We start from the raw sequence: 20,494 nt of genomic DNA on the forward strand, positions 1-20,494 counted from the left end.
AGAACTAAACCCATCTTCTCCCAAGTCGGTGATTCTTAACTGGGATAATTTTGCCCCAGGGACCTCTGGCAACGTCTACAGGCATTTTTCATTATCGTGAGTTGGGGGCCAGGGGTTGATACAGGGCTAGAAACAAGGAATGCTAAACATCCTACCGTGCATAGGACAGCCTCCTACAACAAAGAATAATCTGAACCCAAATGTTAATAATGCAGAGACCGAGAAACCCAGGGCTCTATCTATTCTTCCTCTTTTGAGAATGGCATACTTAACAAGCCTCTGATCTCATCTCTGGCCCTTCCTCTCTCTCTCTCCTAATTGCAGCCACACCAGGTTTCCTGTAGCTTCCTGAATATAGTGTGCCTCTCCTATGCCTGTGCCCCCGCACACCATCATCCCTCCTCCTGGGAAACCCTTCCTCCATGTAGCCAACTCTCTTGGGAGACTCACCCTCTCTGCCTGCCGCTAGTCTGGGTTGGACCCTGTAGCTGTGCAGGCCATCTTCTGTTTAACCTCCAGAACCTCTCTCTGCTATTCTCCACCTTCCTCTGTGTCCCATTGGTGACCTCCATGGACTCTCCCTGGACTTCTGATTGGGTTTGGACAGTGGGAGGCACCATCAAGAGACCAGAGAGTGGGAGGAAAGAGGGGCTGAGACATTTACTCCACCTCTCATTTCCTTGTGGGGCTGTGGCTGCCTCCCTTCATCCAAGCCCACAGCCCCTGTCTGCCCTAGCTCCAGTGCTTGCTGGGTTCCCTAACTGCTCATGCCAACTCAGCGAGTGGTGGTGGCAGCTTCCTAGTGTGGCTGGCCTTGGCATGCTTCACTGTCCCCTCTGCTTCCTGTAACTCTCCCCTCTCCTTTCTTAAAGTCCCTTCATTGAATTCTCTTCAGTCACCCCTGTTCCTGCTGGGACCCTGACTATATGTTCCTGTAACACTGAAGCATGGTACTGTAATCATCTTTTTACATCTCTCTTTTCCTAGACTGTGTGCTTTTGGGGGTAAATACTGCTTTTTTAAAAAATTGAAGTATAGTGGACATACAATATTAGTTTCAGGTGTACAACATAGTGGTTCAATAATTATATACTTTATGAAATGCTCAACCATGATAAGTATAGTTACCATCTGTCACCATACATTACTACAATATTATTGACTATATTCCCTATGCTGTACTTTTCATCCCCACAACTTATTTTATTACTCAAAGTTTGTATCTCTTAATTCCCTTTACAATGACTGTTTCTTTTCTATTGTGTCTTGGTGGCCTAAAACAGTTATTGTATGGGCTCTTAATGAAAGATCAAAAGAAGAAATCTATGAATTATTTCAGGCACTTTAAAAATTTTAAATTCCAATATAGTTAACATACAGTGTTATATTAGTTTCAGGTATACAATATAGGGATTAAACAATTGTGTACATTACTCAGTGCTCATCATGATAAATATACTCTTAATCTCCTTCACCTCATTCACCCATTCTCCTACTCACCTCCCCTCTGGTAACCATTAGTTTGTTCTCTGTAGGCAAGAGTCTGTTTTTTGATTCTTTTTTTTTCCTTTGTTCATTTGTTTCTTAAATTCTACATATGAGTGAAGTCATATGGTATTTGTCATTCTCTGACTTATTTCACTTAGCATAATATGCTATAGATCCATTCATGTTGTTGCAAATGGCAAGATTTCATTCTTTTTAATGGCTGAGTAATATTCATATATATATAGTCTCCATTCATCTATTGATGGACACTTGAGCTGCTTCCATAATTTGGCTATTCTAACTAATGCTGCAATAAACACAGGGGTACATATATCTTTTTGAATTAGTGTTTTTGTTTTCTTTGGGTCAATACCCAGTAGTCGTATTACTGGATCATGTAGTAGTTCTATTTTTAAATTTTTTGAGGAACCTCCATATTCTTTTCCACAGTGGCTGCTCTAGTTTGCGTTCCCACCGACAGTACACGATAGTTCCTTTTTCTCTGCATCCTTGTCAACACTTATTGTTTTTTGTGTTTTTTATTTTAGACATTCTGACAGGTGTGAGGTGATATCTCATTGTGGTTTTGATTTGTATTTCTGTGATGATTGATGATGTTGAGCATCTTTTCATGTGTCTGTTATCCATCTATGTCATCATTGGAGAAATGTCTGTTCATGTTTTCTGCCCATTTCTTAATTGTATTGTTTTTTGGTTGTTGAGTTGTATAAATTCTTTCTATATTTTGGATACTAACCCTTTATTGGATATGTCATTTGCAATATCTTCCCTATTCAGTAGGTTGTCTTATAGTTTTGTTGGTTGTTTCCTTTGCTGTGCAGAAGCTTTTTATTAAAATTTTTTATTATTTATTTTTGAGAGAGAGAGAGTGTGGGTAGGGGAGGCATAGATAGAAAGAGAGGGAGACACAGAATTGGAAGCAGGCTCCAGGCTCTGAGCTGCAGCACACAGCCTGAGGTCAGGCTCAAACTCATGAACTGAGAGATCATGACCTGAACAGAAGTCAGACGCTTAATTGACTGAGCCACCCAGGTGCCCCGGAAGCTTTTTATTTTTATGTACTCTCAATAGTTTATTCTTGCTTCTCTTTCCCTTGCCTCAGGAGACATATCTAGAAAGAAGTTGCTATGGTCAATGTCAGAGAAATTACTGTAATTGAGGCCCTTTGAATAATCCCACTATCACACATCCTTCTCTACACATCCCTTAGGGTTGTGACCATTAAGTTCCCCAGAAGGACTTCATCGTCACTTGAGATGTGCAAAAGCAGATCTCATCGATATTTTATTCCAGTGCAAAGGCCCCTATCCAGACAGCCTGGCAAACATGATAAACTTGTGGCTAAGCCATATGATTTCACTCCTATGTAGAATTTAAGAAACAAATGAACAAAGGAAAAAAAATAACCAGAAAATAGATTCTTACCTACAGAGAACAAACTAATGGTTACCAGAGGGGAGGTGAGTAGGGGAATGGGTGAACTTGTGGCTTCATTCTATAGCATGAAGAAGAACTGTTAGGAGTTTGTGTAGGAAAACAAAGCAATAGAAAATGTTTTTCTTTGCTGTTGACTTATCTCATAGCCAGACTAGGAGTGGGAGTGGATTCGGATGGGGAAGGGGTCTTTGGCAGGACAAGAGCAGCATAACTCTGCTAGTGAATTGGGGGAGCTAGGGAAAACACACCTCAGTTTCCTCATCTGGAAGACGAGGAGGTTGGACCAGATAATTCCTAATGAACCTCTCAACACTGATACTTTAGTGACATCTGTAGATTTGTCCACCCAATACCCATTCCTCCCTCTTTATGCTAAGAGCCCCCTTCTCTTCTGTTAGCTCATGTGGTCAGGTGGACTAATTCCACTCTGGACTTCAATGGGGGCATGTGACCCAGGCCCGGATAATAGCAGCATCAGAATAGTGGGAGGATGTGTTTGTTTCAGGGACAGGTACATGGCACTGGACTGTGCCAGAGTATTCCATCTCATTTAGCTACAGTGTTAGGCACAGAAATGGGCACATCACCTAGATGGTCCTTCGAATTGTGGGATAATCTCCATTTCTGCTAACGTTGCCGAAGAGGACAGCCAGGGGGAAAGTTACTCGGTAATGGAGCCAACACTGAAGAAAACAGAGCTGAGGGATGGAGAGAGCAAGACTGGGTCCTATGGATACTTGGAGCCCTGGATACAGCTGTAGCTGTGAGCAGTTACCTGTGTACTTCTGAATTGTAAGAGCCAATATATTCCATTCCTCATTCATTCGTTCTTTCAATCATTGTGCCTAGGGTAGTTTGAGTTGTGGTCTCTACTACTTGTGACCAAAGAAGTCCTGACCAATATAGAAGCTCCATTGTTCCTTGAAATTTAAATAATGAGAAGCCAGAAACAAGTCTACATAAAGCATGATTCCATTTATATGAAATGTCCAGGAGAGGCAAGTCCATAAAGATAGAAAGCAGATCAGTCGTTGGCAGAGACTGGGAAAAAGGGGAAAAGCAGAGTGACTGCTAATGTGCACCAGGTTTCATTTGGGGAGTGATGAAATGTTCTGGAATCAGACAGTGGATGGTTGCACCCTGTGAACATGCTAAAAACCATTGAATTGTATACTTTAAACTGGTGAATTTTATTACAGGAATTGTATACTAATTTAAATAATTTAAATAAATTTAATTATGGTCATTGGAACTCCCCCAGGGAGTGAATGGGAGCACCTGCTTTCCTCACTTCCTCTTCCATGGGGGACAGAAAGGACCACAGTGAGAACTGCAGACTTGGAAAATGCTTTATTTCAAGGAATTACAAAATGCAGTGAAATATGGGGGGAAACAGAGCATCACTATAATCTGGTGTAACAGAAGAAATGGCCACCTAGTTTTGCTTTCCAACTACACACACAAATGGGGATCTCATTATTTAAGGTAAGACACGATAAGCTCAAAACTATAGCTCACTGTACTTCGGGTTCCCTCTTTTGATCTAGAAATTGCAAGGGAGCTGGTAACAACATCCCTTGAGCTGTTGCATCTACCTCCACGCAAAGTTCCTTCATTTCATTTGCCAGATGACCAGGAATCGTACACTAGTTTGGCTGCAACCAGGTCTTCCACCGCCATTCCTGGAAGGGGCAGAAATGTGGTTCACTTTTTGTCAGAACACCATTCCCAGGAACAGTCCAGGCCCTGTGACTGGCAGTTTCCTGACTCACTGTCTGTGCTGCTAACCATGCCCATTGGGGTAAAAACGTACTCATATCCAGTGGTGCGTTTAGGCTTGGAAGGTCTGCGAAGGACAGGGTGAAGCAGGGAAAAGATGCTAAGCAAGAAATGCCCACCAAACACATTTTAAATGTTCTTCAAAGTTTAATTTAGTGTGCTGAAAACTTTCTGTGAACAGCTGGATGGTCAATATTTAGGCTTTGCAAGCCCTATGGTCTCTGTTGCAATCAACTCTGCCATTTTGGGGCAAAAGCAGTCATACATGATAGGTAAGCAAATGAGCCTGGCCATGTTCCAGTAAAACTTTCTTTATGGACACTGAAGTTTGAATTTCATGTGATTTTCATCTGTCACAAAATATTCTTCTTCTTTTTTGTTTTCTAGTCATTTGATTAGAAACTATTCCCAGCTTGAAGGCAGGACAGAAACAGGAGGTGGGCCGAGTATGGCCCACAGGCTATAGTTTGCAGACCCTTGGTCTAGTCCAAACCCTGCATCCTTCAGCAACCCCACTTATCTTATTGTTTTGGATATGTAGCTTAACCTCAAGTGGATATGTGTTTTTAAAGGACAGGGGCTGATTTTTACTAATTTTTGTAGTCACCACTACATCCAGTACGGAGTCTGATACATAATAGGTGTTTAATATGCACCTGCTAGATGGAAAGCTGTGCCAATAAACCAATCCCCAAAGCAAGAAAACAAAAATTGCTCAGAAGGGCACAGCAGATTTCTGCAGTATGGTCTGCTGAAGGGGTTGCTGACCTCTGATCTCTGAACTCTGAAATTTTCCATCACAACTGGATCAGTGTGATGTCTTTGAACCAAGCTCTGGGTAAAGTTTACACTGCTTTTTCCTGTCTCCCTGTGCATGAGAGATTTTGAAAATATATTTAAAAGGCAGCAAGGCATGGATACTGACCCATTGGCATGGATGCTAGGTGGCCAGAGTACTCTTAATGTTCTGCCAAGCATTAAAGCTTTGGGTTCTTGATCATAGGAAATAGGCAAGATCTTGGGAGAAGGGTGGAAGACATTCTTGGGGGCTCAGGGCAATAACTATTTATCAACCAGTTTGGGAGTATTTCAATATTTTAGGTGTATCAGCTGACTATCAGCTCTGTTATCATGTGCGTCCATTTCCTTAACTCTGAGTGGGGGGTAAAGTTGCTGGGCTGAGGGGCAGACTGGCCACTGGGAGCCCATCCTTTGTTGGGCTTCTGTCGGTAATGGGGCTCCCCATGGAAGTCCCTATCAAATCATCAAGTAGGAGGGTAGGGAAGGAAGGACAAAAAGGGGTCTCAGACTGTACTTCCTGGGTGGGTCTCTTCTGGTAGGTCTCCCTGCCATTTCCCTTAAGCTCCCTGTCTTAAAAACAATTTTTTTTTAACATTTGTTTACTTTTGAGAGATAGAGAGAGACAGAGCACAAGCAGGGAAGGGGCAGAGAGAGAGACACATACGCACAGAATCTGAAGCAGGCTCCAGGTTCTGAGCTGTCAGCACAGAGCCTGACGCAGGGCTTGAACCCATGAACTGTGAGATCATGACCTGAGTCAAAGTCAGACGCTCAACTGACTGAGCCACCCAGGCGCCCCAAGCTCCCTGTCTTTAAACATCCTTACCCCCACCTCTGAAGGATACCTTCTTCTGACTTTCATTTAGATCTAAGTCCAAATGATTTGCTGCTGACACTTGCTGTATACAAATCATTTTACACACATACACAGGTCACTTAATTCTCATAAACACTGAAGGGAACAGGTAGTGAAGATACCATGGCTCAGATGGAGTGAGGTCACTTGCCCAAGGACGCATATCCAGGGAATGGCAGAGAAGGGAATCCCACCCAGGACCACCCAGTTCCAGAGTTCATGGGCTTACTACCTATTGTGCTAACACACATAAATAATTGACTCAAATGACAGATTTCATGACTCAAATACAGAGTCCAGTGACTCATTCCCCTTTGCACCAATGGGCAAGCCTGCCCTTGTGCTCTGGCTGGAGTGTGCCCTGGGAGCAACAGTCCTTACCTAAAGACTTGAACACCGTGGTCTTGTCGCAGTGCGCTGGCTTGACTCCCCTCACCACTTCTCCCAGCTCAGCAAAGATCTCAGCCTGTGAAATGAACACACACTGACCCGAAGGGCCATGGAGCCAGTGTCTGTTCTGGCCAGGTTCTGAAGCAGGGGCAGGGAGAGCACCCAGAACTGGATGAGGTTCTTGACAAAAAGACCATTTGTAAACTGGCTCCCCCCATTAAAAAAAGGATATATATAATATATATATGTGTTACATATGTATATAAATATAATATAATTATATTATAATTATAACATATAACACATATTATATATGTTATATATAATATATATGTGTTATATGTAATATATAATATAATTATAATTATATATAACACATATGTATTATATATAACATATAATAATTATAATTATTGTATAATATATAATCATAATATAATTATATACACACACATATATTTATATATTTTTTTTGCATAATATCTGCCTTTGTGATATACCATGAATGCAGAGATACAAGTTTGTAGCCAGGAGAATGTCCAGCCAAGACAGTCTGTCAGTGAGGAAATAAGCATATTCTTATCTTAACGCTCATTTTGGCAGCCCTCTTCTTGCTCCTATGTTCTGATTACAGAAGAATAAGGCCAGAACGTGGCCAACCCCAGTCTTACTTTGTTGGCCACATTGGGAAGGTTGCCAGCCACTTATCTCCCAATCTTACTGCTTCATAGGACAGCTCAGTCCGATGGGAAAAATCCATCAAGCTGCTCTCCAGGCAAAGGGGACAGGAAAACACATGTCATTAACATAATGGCCACATTATTCCAGAAGGGAATTAGAAAGGGTTGAGAGATGTTTAGGGGCTGTCACCCACAAAGAGGTAGGAGTGACTGAGGTCTGGAACAGTCCAAACGGCAGGGAAGGTTAATGAAACCCTGGCATCCAGGTGAGGCCAGCTGGACAGCAGCCCACCAGGAGGAGAGGCTCACCCCTGACAGGAGGACATCTCCAGACTCTTTCAGGGCAGCCTCTTGGGAATCCACATACAGCACAGCCTGTTTCATCAGCTCGTCGTCCAGCTCTCTCCAGTCGGGTCTGCTCGCTCCAATGGCTAAGAGACAGCAAAACGGACCCTGAACCCAGAAATAGAGGCAAGGGACACTACACGTGCCAAAAAGTGGAGGAGGGGTGGGGAAAAGGAGGTGACACAGAACACAGGGGAACACTCAGATTTGGGATGCTTCATTTCCCAATGCCAGCCCCCCCAATCAGCAAGACTGAACACTCATCAATAAGAATAATGCCTGTCTTTTTTTTTTTTTTTTTTTTTTTTTTTTTTTTTTTTTGCATTTCATACCAAGATCTTTCTAAGAGATTTTGAGGCAACTTAGCATTCATTTATTGGCTGCCTGCTATCTGTGGGATGTTTCGCACATTTTATTTATAATCCTCACAAGTACGCTTCATGTCTGATTTCCATTTACAAGGTGCACAAAGGAGGCTCAAAGAACTGAAGGTGTTGGCCATGGTTGTGTATCTAAGACATGCTCCTGGGCCCTTTGATGCCTTTTCTGTTTGTTTATTGGGGGCAGTGACCTCTTTATAAAATTCTGGGAACAGAGACATCACTTACAGCTTATTCACACCCTACACTCCTCCATCTTCTATCAATCTGCTTGGTTCTGAATCCTTCCCACTCCTCACCCCCAACCATTTCTCTCTTCACTCATGACAAAGGAGCCCAGTGCCAGGCTCACGGAGAAGCCCCAGTAGAGAGGAAACTGGCTCCATCCTGGCACCGAGATATCACATCCTTTGCAGTGAGCCCAGAAGCATAATGATGAATCCAAGGAATCATGCCTCCTGGCACCGGCACGTAGGATAACACAGAGGCTGCCACCAAAAGTCCACAAGGCCAGGCAGGTAAGGAACATGAGCAAAGCTGGTCAGAGGGGCTGGATTGGAAATGGTGGAGCCCTTGGTACACAGAAGAAAGCTGGCCCTTGTAAAGAGGGCAGCCACCATTCATCTCCAGCTAATTGTGGCCATGTGAGAATGCAGGGCCGCTGTTAGATATTCTCCCCTTCTTCCTTTTATTATTTTTTTTAAAGAGAAGCAGGAAATCTATTTGCATGTGTTATTTCCTGATTTTTAGAGCACACTATGATCCAAACAAAACACATCTGCTGGCTGGATCCAGCCCATGGCCAGCTAGTCTTTGGAAACCGTTACAAAGCCTTGCACCCACATAAGGCGGCATTTATGTGCCTTCCCACATTGTGTCCAGTTTTCTCTACTTGTTCCCTCTCCTGCTGTTGTCCCCTACTCTAATTTTCAAAGAGATTGGTGTAAAAATGTCCTTCTCGAAGGGCATTTGTGTGGGGAGTTCTGTAGAACAAAAGCACTAACTAAATGAAGCTCGTAAATAAATCATAAGCTGGTGGGAAAAACCCTAGCTTCTCAAGCCACCTCTTCTCATTGCACTTGCATCCCCTCTCCCCAACCCTCTCCTGCCCCAGTTCTTCTGAGCAGGGGGAGTTTTCAAAGGGTCCTGTGAGGCCACTTGGGCAGATGGAGGTGGGCCAGGCAGTGAAGGGAGGGGTCTCACTCAGTCTGGGCCCTGGCCTTGCTCCAGTGGAGCAAGAATGGGTGAGGGTCAGACCCCAGCTGGGGCAGCGGGGAGAGGGTGCAGGGTGGGGGTGAAATCAGGCCTATCTCTTAGCCAAGCTGTAAAGTAAGTAAAATCTGTTGTTGGTGTCTCCCTGTCAACCACACTTGTAACATACTTTTCTGAAATATATTTGATGCCTCTGTAAACGCCTAAGCCAATTTTGTCTTTGGGCTAGGGAAATAGAAGGGATGCCTGGACTCAAGATTTAGGCAGCACTTCCTGGAGAGTCACAGTGTGAGAGAGATTCTCCGTTGTTGGCTTTGAGGATGAAACAGCCATACAAGGAACGTGGACAGCCTCCAGGAGCTGAGAACAGCCCCCAGGAAACCAGTATTCCTCTCTTAACAATGTGAAGCATCTGCACAACCACCTAGCCCTGGAAGAGGGCTCTGAGCTCTAGATGAGACCACAGCTCAGACAACACCTTGATTTCCTCCTTGTGTGAGCAGAGACCCCAGCTAACCCATGCCCAGACCCCCAACACCACAGAAACTGCAAGATAATACATATGTACTGCTTTAAGCTGAAAAAGAAAAAAATCAAGTCGGTCTGGCTGAACATTCAGCTCTTGTCCATCTTACCAAGAACTGGTTTCTTTTGATTTCCTGAGTCCTTCCAGAAATGGTCTTACTGTCACAAAGCCAGAACTGACCCATCTCTTGCCTGCCTACCCTCTGGACTCACATCATAACACCAATCCCACACAAGCTGAGACCTTCACTTCGCATTGGCCCATTCCTCAGACAAGCCACACACTGGTTTCCTTCACAGAACTTCTCTTTAGCTGGAACCATCTAGTCCATCTATTTGCTTAGCTGTTTGTTGTCGATTTCCTTTCACCTGAATGTAAGCATCAGGAAAGCAAATGTCCCCGAGTGCTGGCTTATTTTGGCCTCCCCAGCATCTAGAAGAGTGCCTGTCACATGGTAGGGATTCAGGACACATTTGTGATTGGATGCGCAACCATGACACTGGGCTTCTGCCTGCTCTCTGCCAATGTGTACAGAATTCTTAGCTTCTGAGTTCACGCCAGGTGGTTGTCACCAGAACAGAGGGCACCGAAAACGTGTTTAAACCCCTAGTATTTGCCCTCCTTGCTCACCAGATTCCAGTCTTCTTTTTGGAAGATCATAGAGAGTAGTAAAATTGAAGAGCTTGTGCTCTGATGGTAGATTGCCTCAGTTCAGATCCCAGCTTTACCACTAAGAACCTCTGACTTTGGGCAAGTTACTTAATCTCTCTATGCCTTGGTTTACCCACCTATAAAATGAAGGTAATGATAAGAATATCTCCTACCTCATAAGGTTGTTGTAAGGATTGAATGATGTAATACAAATAAAGAATTTAGAACAGCACCTGCAACAGTAAATATTCGACAGAGACCAGCTCTTGCTATAACCTCCAGAGTCATTTGAGAATCCTCAGAAGCCCCAGGAACTCTTATGGTTGGAGTCCCACCCATCCTATCACACATATTAAATAGCATCCACATGTCATATTAAATGTCTTTTGTGCTATAATTAAAAAAAAAAAAACTTTTTCAGGGGGTAATTCTAAGTATTTTTAAGAAAGAAGGAATCATTTGACTTTTGTAATTTAAATTCCATTACATTTAAGAACTTAGCTGTGACTGATCACTTGCCAAAATGTTACATTTTATAGAACTTAAATGTATAAGCTTCTGGTTTAGGATTTTTGTTTCAAAGTTTTGAGTGAATATTGTTTTTCAGGGATCACATGTTCCTGAGGGCCTTAAAAAGCTTGGTCGTTTGCATGAGGAAAATAGCTCTGCAGATGCAGCCACTTGGTTCAGCCCAGGGACAACTATGGCCACCATCTACCCACGGCTCCGGGAGCCACTCTGCTTACCATTGATGTGAGCCCCCGGCTTCACCCATTCACCAAACAAAATGGGCTCTGTTGCCATGGTGACTGTGATGATCACATCTGCACCTGTCACCGCCTCCTGGACCGACGAACAGACCTGTACCTCTCCTTGAACTGTGTCTGCAAACTTCTCTGCATGTTCTTTGGTGCGGTTCCATATCCTTACCTTCATTGGGGGTAACAAGAGGGACATTGGTGCCATGATTGTTTGTCTGTTTATGTTTTATTATGTTTCATTGGTGCCAGGGGAAAGTTGAGCCACTCTGGGGTAAGGGGATTTAAATCATCCCCTATGGGTGTGCCTGGGTGGCTCTGTTGGTTAAGCGTCCAACTCTTGATTTCGGCTCAGGTCATGATCTCACGGTTCGTGGGATCGAGCCCACATCAGGCTCCGTGCCGACAGTGTGGGGCCTGCTTGGGATTCTCTGTCTCCCTCTTTCTCTCTGCCCCTCCCCTGTTAGCACGCAGGCATGCAGGCATTCTCTCTTTCTCTCTCATGAACAAATAAACAAACATTAAAAAAAACAAGAATGGTCTAGATCAGACTCTTGACCTAACTATTTCAGAATTGCCCATGTTGCAGTGAAGGAGTATAGATAAAGGTCATGATCGCTCCCTCTCCTCTTCTCCCCTAGCCTTCCCTGGACTTACCTCTTTGAAGGAGAACTGTTCTGTGAAGACCTCGTAGTGGCTATAGGCCTGGACCCCAGCCCCAAGGATGCACAACACTTCACTGCTGGGTGGTTTCAAAAACTATTTGAGAGAAACCAGGTGGCAAAGGTCAAGGGAGACAGAGCAGCCAGGTGAAGAACAAACACAGTCTGAGTATCAGGTGTCTTTGGCCCTATCTTTAGCTCCCTCACTATCTCTTGGGCAATGAAGGAGATGATATTTTGTGTTTCAGTTTCTCCTCTGCAGAGTGTGGAGGGGAGGAAGGAGCCTTCAGGGAGCCCCTAATATATGCCAATGCTTTACCCTCATGGTCTCATTTAGTCCAGGCAATCACCCTGTGAGCAAGGCACTCCTATTTTTATCCTCCTCTTCTAGATGAAGAAATTGGAGTCCAGAGAGGTTAAGTAACTTGCAGGGTCCTACAACTATTAAATGGCACAGTGGGACTCCAAAAACCACACCCTTCATTCTCCAAAGACCACATTCTTTCTCCTGTGCCACCCCATCTTGGGGACATGATAGGCCACACCCACTTCTCAGAGCCCTGAGTTACTTCTAAGAGCTACCTGGAATCCATGGGCCCTTCCTTGCAACTCAAGGCTCTCCGTTATATTTTCGAAGCCCACTGCTGATCCTTTCTCAGCCTCCATCTTCCTTTAAAGAGGAATGTAGACCTGGCATTTGTGGCACCTGCTAAGGATGTACATGTGTCTGTGTTTGGGAGTGGGGTTCTATGATCAACTCATATCAGGTATCACCTCTAAGGTGAAATCTTCCTGACCTCCCTGATAGAGGTCATCCCTTCACAGCACTTATTTCTTTACAGATTTATTTTCTTGTACTGATCTGTAAGCCCATGAGGGCAGAGACAGTCTCATTTGCACAGATTTGGCACAAATCTCCTATTATGTGTAGGAAGTAAAGCAGGGTTCCTGAACCTCAGCATGACTGACATTTGGGCTAAATAATTCTTTGTCCGCAGAAACTGGTGGATGGGCTCTCCTGTGTATTACAGGATGTTTAGCAGCATCGCTGGCCTCTATCCATTTGATACTTGTAGCATCTCCTACTTCCCCTAGTTGTGACAAAACCAAAAATGTCTCCAGATATTGCTAAATGTCCCTGGGACAGGTGGCAAAAATCATTCGGGGTTGAGACCTACTGGCACACCATCCATATTAAATAAGAGCCTCTTGTGGGGTACCTGGGTGTCTCAGTCAGTTGAGCATTCGACTCTTGATCTCAGTTCAGGTCTTGATCTCAGGGTTGTGAGTTCAAGCCCCACACTGGGCTCCATGCTAGACATGAAGCCTACTTAAAAAGAGAGAGAGAGAGAGGAAGGGAGGGGGAAAGAGAAAGAAAGAAAGAAAGAACCTCTTCTGCCTTTTCTGTATTTCATTCAGTAAAATTTGAGTCTGTTCTTTCTTCAATATTAATTATTGAATTTCTGGAATGTAATCCTAAAAGCGAAAGTCTCTTTAATTATTAATTACTAGCAAAAAGGAGTCACAGAAATAGTAGCAGATGTTCATCTCTCCTGTAGCTACAGAAGGAGAGATACCATTTTGTGCCATAAAATATAGTTCAAAGTATCTGACTTGGGAAGTTTTCAAAATTACAATATCAACAAAACAAGCAATGTTATGCTCTTATCCAACAAGGAGAATTAGGTGATTTTTCCTTTACTAAATCAATTTTTTTCCTGTTCTTAGTTAATATGAATCTATTCTTTGAAGTACACTTGGGCTTTAGAAATCATTGCAGTGTCCTGTAAAACAAACCTTCAACTTGTGAAACTAAATCTCTAATTCTGATTGATTGTCTTACTTGATAATTTGTTGCCTTGGTAATAATGTTACAATAGACATCTCTTTTCCTAAATAGCATAACATTTATAAGATGTATTAAATCATAGCAGGATTAGTGGTACTTCATTCTTTTTCCCATAGCATGCAAATAATTAAAAACATGTATATGAATCTGCTAGGTTTCTTACTTAAAGAGCTTGGAAGTGTGTGTGTCATCTGCATTTGCTAATGAACAGCACTAGATGTAGCCCAGCCATCTCTCCAGCCCCCTCTCAGGCCATGTTCCTCTGCAATTCCTGTCCTTCAGACACACCGGCTTCTTTGCAAATTCCCAAGCACGTGTGTTACCATCAACCACAAGGCCTTTGCACAGGTTCTTTCCTATGCATGGAATATTTTTCTCTCTGTCCTTCACAAGTAACTCCTCCTATCCTTCATATCTCTCATCAGATATCCCTTCCACCAGAAGAGCCTTTCCAAATCCCACAGACCTCCTGTTACACACTCTCATTGCACTTCACCTCTTGCACTCGATGTATTTGTCTAGGTAATAGTTTCACAGGTATTGGTGTGATCTTTGGGTTAATATCTGTTTCCCCAAATGGACTCTTGTGTTCCATGGCAGGTACTGTATCTGGTTTTATTTACCATTCTATGCCCCAGACTGAGCACTGGGCCTGGCCTCTAGTGGGCACTCAATTATTTGCCGAATAAATGCATGCCAGGGATAAACTCTGATATGTACTGTCACCTTGAAAAAGCATGTCAGAATCCACAACTCAGGGTATGTGCAATCCAAATGCAAAGAAGTTGCAGTGACTGACAAACCTGAGAACCTCTTATACTTCTCATCCTCCTCCCCAAAGCCCTAAATGAATGAGAAGTGGTGGAAAAGAAAACACTCTCTCTTCCAGGGCAAAAAGTATAATAGACCTTTAGTTCCTTATTGAAATAACCCATCTGCACCCCTGGGCATAAAGCTGGGAAGTTGCAGCCTAAACTCTGAAGCATCAGCTCAATGATTCTCAACTCTTATGGGAGTGCAGATTTTTATCAATGCAAAAAAAAAAAAAAAAAAAGCACGGTGTAACTGGGAGCTGGGTCTACAAGATTTTGGTTTTCAAACCGGGTTGATCATCAGAAGTAACCAGAGACTATTAAAAAAAAAAACAACACAACAACCATTTTCTTGGGCCCCACCCTTAGTGATTTCAAATCTGTGTTTTGGGGATCTGAATTTTTAAAGACATTCCCCAGGTGATGGCTGCTGCATAGCTTGAGTTGGAAACCACAGACCTGGGCCATGAAGACCAGGCAGTCTCAGAAGATCCCACAGCTACGTGGGTTATATGACTTCTGGAAGTCCTAGTCTCCATCTCTAGGACGAAATGAAGCCAATAATACTTGTTCTCCCTCCCTCACAGAAACCGAAAGATACATCAAGACAATGGGTTGGAAGTTCTTCTGAAAAAGACAAGAGTCCTTTACAAATAAATGAAAGGCAGTAATTGTACCAGTGAGTATATATATCTCAAGGAGTCCCTTGACTATTTCAGTCTGAGTTGGGTCTGGATGTGCTTCAAAAAACCATTTCATCCAGGTGTGTGATCTGCCCCCTTCCTACACAATTCTCAGGTTAATCCTTACATTCTTCCCTCCCCATCTTGTGTTTAGAAGACCTTAACACTCTCACAATCTGAACACCTGGTCTCTGCTGCTCCCCAGACCCCACACCTCTTTATGCTCATTCCTCATAAACTCCTAAACCAGCTCAGCAAACCGTATACATTCCCATCTCACGTGAAAGACAGCCAGCTTTCCAAGCCTATTCTCCGTAACGCTAACCTCTAAAGATACTGCTTTTTTTGTAGGATGCCCTGACAGTGCTCAGGAACATCATCGCCCCCTTCACTTGCTTTCCCTTTCGCCTGAAGAGTGCCCCTTCCCCCACTTACTTCCTTCAGTTTTTACTCAAATGTCACCTTCTTGGTGAATGAGATCTTCCGTGGGTAATTCGGAAGGTCACCCCTCCCCAGTATTCTCGATTCTGCTTTATTTTCATGCAGCACACTATCTGTTTTTTGTCGGTAGTGGGTTTTTTTTAAAAGCAAATCCTAGCATGTTATTAACTCAAAAGGAGTTTGTTTTTGGTTAATTATTTTCTTAGCAAACCAAACTGTGTGCTTCACTTTTCATCTTGTGTATTGTCTTAAACCCCCATGTGCCACTCTCTGTTTTGTTCACTGCCATATCCCTGATGTTTAGAACAGTGCCCAACATATAGTAGGATCTCAGGCAGTACTAGCTGAATGAATACGTGAGTGCACTTGGATCCCTTCATCTCCCCCTCTGCTTCTTGTGCAGGATTGGCTTTGGCCTATGCAGCAACTACCCTGATTTACCAGGAGCAGTGTAGTACGGGGGCAGGGGGCAACAAAGCAGTCCTGGGGGTCATAGAAGTCAAATTTTAAATTCTTGCTCTGCTTCTCAGTAGCTGTGTGATCTTGGGCAACTCACATAACCTCTCTGAGCCACATTCCCTAAATGTGGCAAATGGAGATCATCCTATCTCCTTTGCAAGGTTGATGTGAAGATAAGGAATAAGGTATGTAGGGTCCCCGGAATCTAGTGGTGCTCATTAAGTGGTACTTAATAGTTTCATGAATCCCTGTGCTCATCTGACATCCCATTTTTGGCTTATGGAGTTCCAGTTATGTCCAAAGGAATACCGAAGTAAGTCCCTCACTTCTCCCTTAGGCTTTCAAGCTTGAGGCGCCCAACCCCGCTCTCCGGCAAACCCCAACAACACAGGCTGGCACTAATCTTACCTTAGTGGCGATGGCAGATACTGCAGCTGTTCTCTTTGCGGTGATGACATTTCCATCCATGACCTTGGAGGAAAGGAGAGGCAGTGAGCGAGGGGCAACCCTAGCCACGACTTAAGCAGAAAGAAACAGCTCAAAAAGAGCAGCGTCAGGAAGTATCACAGTATCCTACAAAGAGCACAGGCTTGCTGTCAGATCTGGAGCTAATTTTTCCGCTTATGAGAAATGCACCTTTGAAGAAATATCTTAATCTCTAAGTACCATTTGGCTCACCTGTAAAAACAAAGACAATGCCAACCATTCTGAAGACTTTGGTGAGGATTAAAGCACTCACATAAATGTAAATATCTAGCACACGATGAGCCTTCAAGAATTGCCCATTTTATTTTCTTTCCCTGGGTCTCTCAAAACACCAGATGAAGGAACAATTTGAGGAATTAGAGTAAGTCATACGACATCTGTGCAAGGGCCATGAAATTCTACCTCTTAACTGAAATTCTACCTGGCTCTTAACTCTTACCACACATGTGGGGAGCTTTGTGAAGATACAGATGCCCAGGGAATCTCTCTAAGGGAGGCACCCAGACACCCTTGTTTTCAAAAGCTCCCCAGGGGATTCTGAATTATGTCTGGCTAAAAATAACCACCATCCTTTGTGTTATTCTCCTGTTTTGAAGTTATTCATCTTAGTTGCTCCCCAGGTAGTATCAGTATTCTCATTTTATAGACAAGGAAGTGAATCACTTACTACTGAGCAGATTCAGGAAGGATCTAAGGTCTTGTCATTTAGTTTAAAAGCCTGAGCCGGTCCCACTTTCTGGGGGAACCACCATTGGTAGTGGTATGAATGTCATCTCCTCAGAATGAGTATAGGTTGGGTAGGGCTACACAGTCTCCCCAGAGGAGTGATGTACAGCCAGGTTCCTTGGGGAGCCAGAAAATCAGGAGAGAGGATTTAAAGATCCAGAAGTATGGGTGGAATGAAGGAGACTGACCCAGCTAACAACTCAACAGCCTGGTCTCAGAGCCAGCTTGGAGGGCACAGAGCACATGGGTTCAGAGTACAAGTTCGTACAAACTCCATCATCAGGCAGGCCTAGCAATGATTCCTGGGCTTTTGGCTAAGCAGCTGTGTGACCTCCAGCAAAGTGGCTCCACTACTCTGAGGTTCAGAGTCCTCAACAGAAATTGGGAGTGGGGTGTGAAAGAAAAACTCCCACAGAGGAATGTTGCCACAATTGAATGAGATCAAATTCTCTTCTCTGGCACATGGTAAGTGCTCAGTAAGTGGCAGTTAGAAAGGCAGTAGACACAGTCTGCAGAGAGTATAGACCCTGGACTTACACTGAGTAGGTCTGCAGTCCAGCCATGCCACTTACTTAGTTAGGTAAACTGGGTAAGATGGGCATAGTTGCTCTGTGACTCAGCTTCCTCATCTGCAAAAGGGGGCTAATGATATTACTTACCTCACAGAGTGCTTCTAGGTATTAGGAGAGTTAATACAAGTCAAGTCCTCTATGTCCGATACATACAAAGTGCTCAATGAATGAGCTACTGCTGTATTTTGGTACTACCATGAACCGTTAAAACCAGTGACTGTGTATCTCTCAGAAAAGCCTCCCAGGGATTATAGGACACTCCTTTTCTTCCACTAGAGAAGTCACTAAATAAATGTTTCCTTGGCTACTGAGTTTGATGAACTGTATATTGGAGTAACTGGGACAGGGCAAGAGCATCTACAAGAATGATGAGATTATTACTTCCACACTGTCACACACTTCAAGTAGCAGGTGCACTCTGGTGCTGGATTGTGCATCCTCAGGAAGTCCTGGAAACAGATACACAGTCACAGACACCCTTCATTGTTGCTGGTATCCAGAGACATCATAGTCAGAGAGGGGCACGTGTGGTCCCCACCAAATCTCCACCCAGCTCTCTCAGAGAACTAATTTCCAGGCTAGCTCTGGGCCCAGGGGCCCCCACTTCATCCCAGGCAGGGAGTTGCTCACCGCCAGAAGGGAGCCATTGCTGGGCTCAAAGAGCAGCACAGTGGCCTGGTGGGAGGGCACCATGGAGATGGTGCTGTGGCCCTCGTAGAAGGTGACCAACTTGGTGGTCAGGGCGTCTTCTGCAGCACTGTAGGCAGGCATGACCCCCAGGAAGCTGCAAGGAGAGAGGGATAACTTCAACCCCTTCTAAGCAATGCTGGGGTGCCCTACCAAGTCCCAGTGTACGTTCCTTTCTCTTTCCTCTGTCACTGCCCTACTGTCCCTCCTTCCCCCCATTTCCTCTGTCCTTCCTTTAGGCAGTATGTGGAGTATAAGAGTCGGCCTCTGGATGAGAAAAACTATCCTAGTTCTGCTACTAACTACCTGTGTAACCTTGGGTAAGTTAACCTAAGTCTCAGTTTTCCCCATCAGTAAAATGCTTGCATCAATACCTACCTATATGGAGAATGTGTTGAATTAAACAAGATAACGCCTGTAAAGCGCCCACTTGGTACTGTGGTTAGCGCAAATATTAGGTGGCAACTGTTACTAGCAAGGATTTAGACGAGCCCTCTATTCCTTTCTCCCGCTGCTTCCCTTCGCGTGCCTTCCCTTCCCCGTTTCCAGTTTCTCCAGCACCTGGCCCCCGCCTTTCTCACTCACCCCCTGTGCTTGGCCACCGGCACCACGGTGCGCACCGGCTGCATGACGCCTCCGTCGGGGCCGCTGGAGAAGTTGGCCAGAGCCGCCTCCAAAGGCGGGATGAGGAGGCTGGAGCTGCGGAGGTGCTCCAGCACCTCGGCGGCGCTCAGGAACGCCGGCGCCCGGCTCATCTCGCCGCGGGCCTTCGATTTCAGCTGGGGCACAGCGCACGGTGTTCCCGAGGCTGCTCCCTAAATGAAAGCTGGGCGCCGCGGTGCCGCCTACTGGTCACCGCCTAGCTGGGGGGCGGGGCAACGCTGGTCTCCGCCCTCCGCCTGTCTCCCACGCCTCCCCCCACCCCCAACCCAGGGCCGAGCTGGGTCCCCTCCAGCAACGAATTCTCCGGGATCGCAGTTGAGGCAGTGGATGGGCTGGGAGTTCAGTATTCTTGGGTCCACTTCCACAATTCCTATAATTAGCTGTAGTCATTGCAAAGGGCTTAGTCGCGCCCACCCTCGTTCTTCCCCACCTGTCGTCCTCTCCCGGAAAGAGGAGAGCGGGGAGATAGGGGTCAAACGGTGGCAGGGCTCCTTTTTTTTTTTTTTTAATTGTTACCTGCTGCTAGGAGATCTTAGATGAAAGAAGATAGTCATTTAAAAAACGTTTTCTTTTCAATTCTGCCCCTTTCTGGAGTCTCTTATCCCAACCTCCTTCCCACTCTCACTCCCACCTCCAGATCCCACACTGCTGATTGTTTTAAGTGCAGAATTTTCTTCTAGGTTAACTAACTCACCTAACCTTCACCTTTTAAAGAGGTGGAAGTCCCCAGGACAAGATATAATGGCCTCAGTGAGTGACACATAGAGCCAACATGCCTAAGAATGCACCTTTTCTTCAAGGAGCTTATTCTTGAGAGGAGGAAATAAGACAATATGTGCAACAGGAAGGTAACCAAAATGCAGGGCGGTAAATTGTAGCTGCCATATCAGAGATAGGAAAAATAAACGTTTTTGATATTCAAAGAAAAGAGATTATTTTGATGTCGACTGTTTAGATAAAGGTTTTATGAAGGGGGGGGAGATAAATCAAGCCAAAAAATAAAGTTAATAATGGTAAAACAACAACAGTGTTAACTTTACTATGTACCAGGTAATGCACCATGCATTTTAGGTGCATCACCTCATTGAATTATACAACCTCTATGGTAGGTAGGTGTTTTTAGCCGGGCT

At 44.4% G+C, this 20,494-nt stretch overlaps 1 protein-coding gene across 1 annotated transcript; it reads right to left on the reverse strand.

The window, feature by feature from the left end:
* Nucleotides 1–4,277: 4,277 nt before the first annotated feature.
* On the reverse strand, nucleotides 4,278–19,525 carry CRYM (crystallin mu). The gene is made up of 8 exons (XM_030300089.2): nucleotides 19,287–19,525; nucleotides 18,645–18,798; nucleotides 16,639–16,701; nucleotides 11,982–12,083; nucleotides 11,313–11,496; nucleotides 7,762–7,883; nucleotides 6,764–6,848; nucleotides 4,278–4,628 (listed from the first exon to the last, which is right to left on the reverse strand). Exons 1-8 carry the CDS (start codon nucleotides 19,454–19,456, stop codon nucleotides 4,564–4,566), a joined length of 945 nt encoding a protein of 314 aa, XP_030155949.1. The 5' UTR covers nucleotides 19,457–19,525; the 3' UTR covers nucleotides 4,278–4,563.
* Nucleotides 19,526–20,494: the final 969 nt, after the last annotated feature.

The sequence above is a fragment of the Lynx canadensis genome, chromosome E3, assembly GCF_007474595.2.
Source record: "Lynx canadensis isolate LIC74 chromosome E3, mLynCan4.pri.v2, whole genome shotgun sequence".
Classification (NCBI taxonomy): Eukaryota; Metazoa; Chordata; class Mammalia; order Carnivora; family Felidae; genus Lynx; species Lynx canadensis.

Bases quoted from the DNA above. Each gene is read 5' to 3' on its own strand.
- CRYM (XM_030300089.2), bottom strand. From the start codon at position 19,456: ATGAGCCGGGCGCCGGCGTTCCTGAGCGCCGCCGAGGTGCTGGAGCAC. The intron at 16,702-18,644 runs GTGAGCAACTCC...CTTTCCTCCAAG, and splicing joins GCAATGGCTCCCTTCTGGCG to GTCATGGATGGAAATGTCAT. The intron at 12,084-16,638 runs GTAAGATTAGTG...TCTCTCAAATAG, and splicing joins TATCTGCCATCGCCACTAAG to TTTTTGAAACCACCCAGCAG.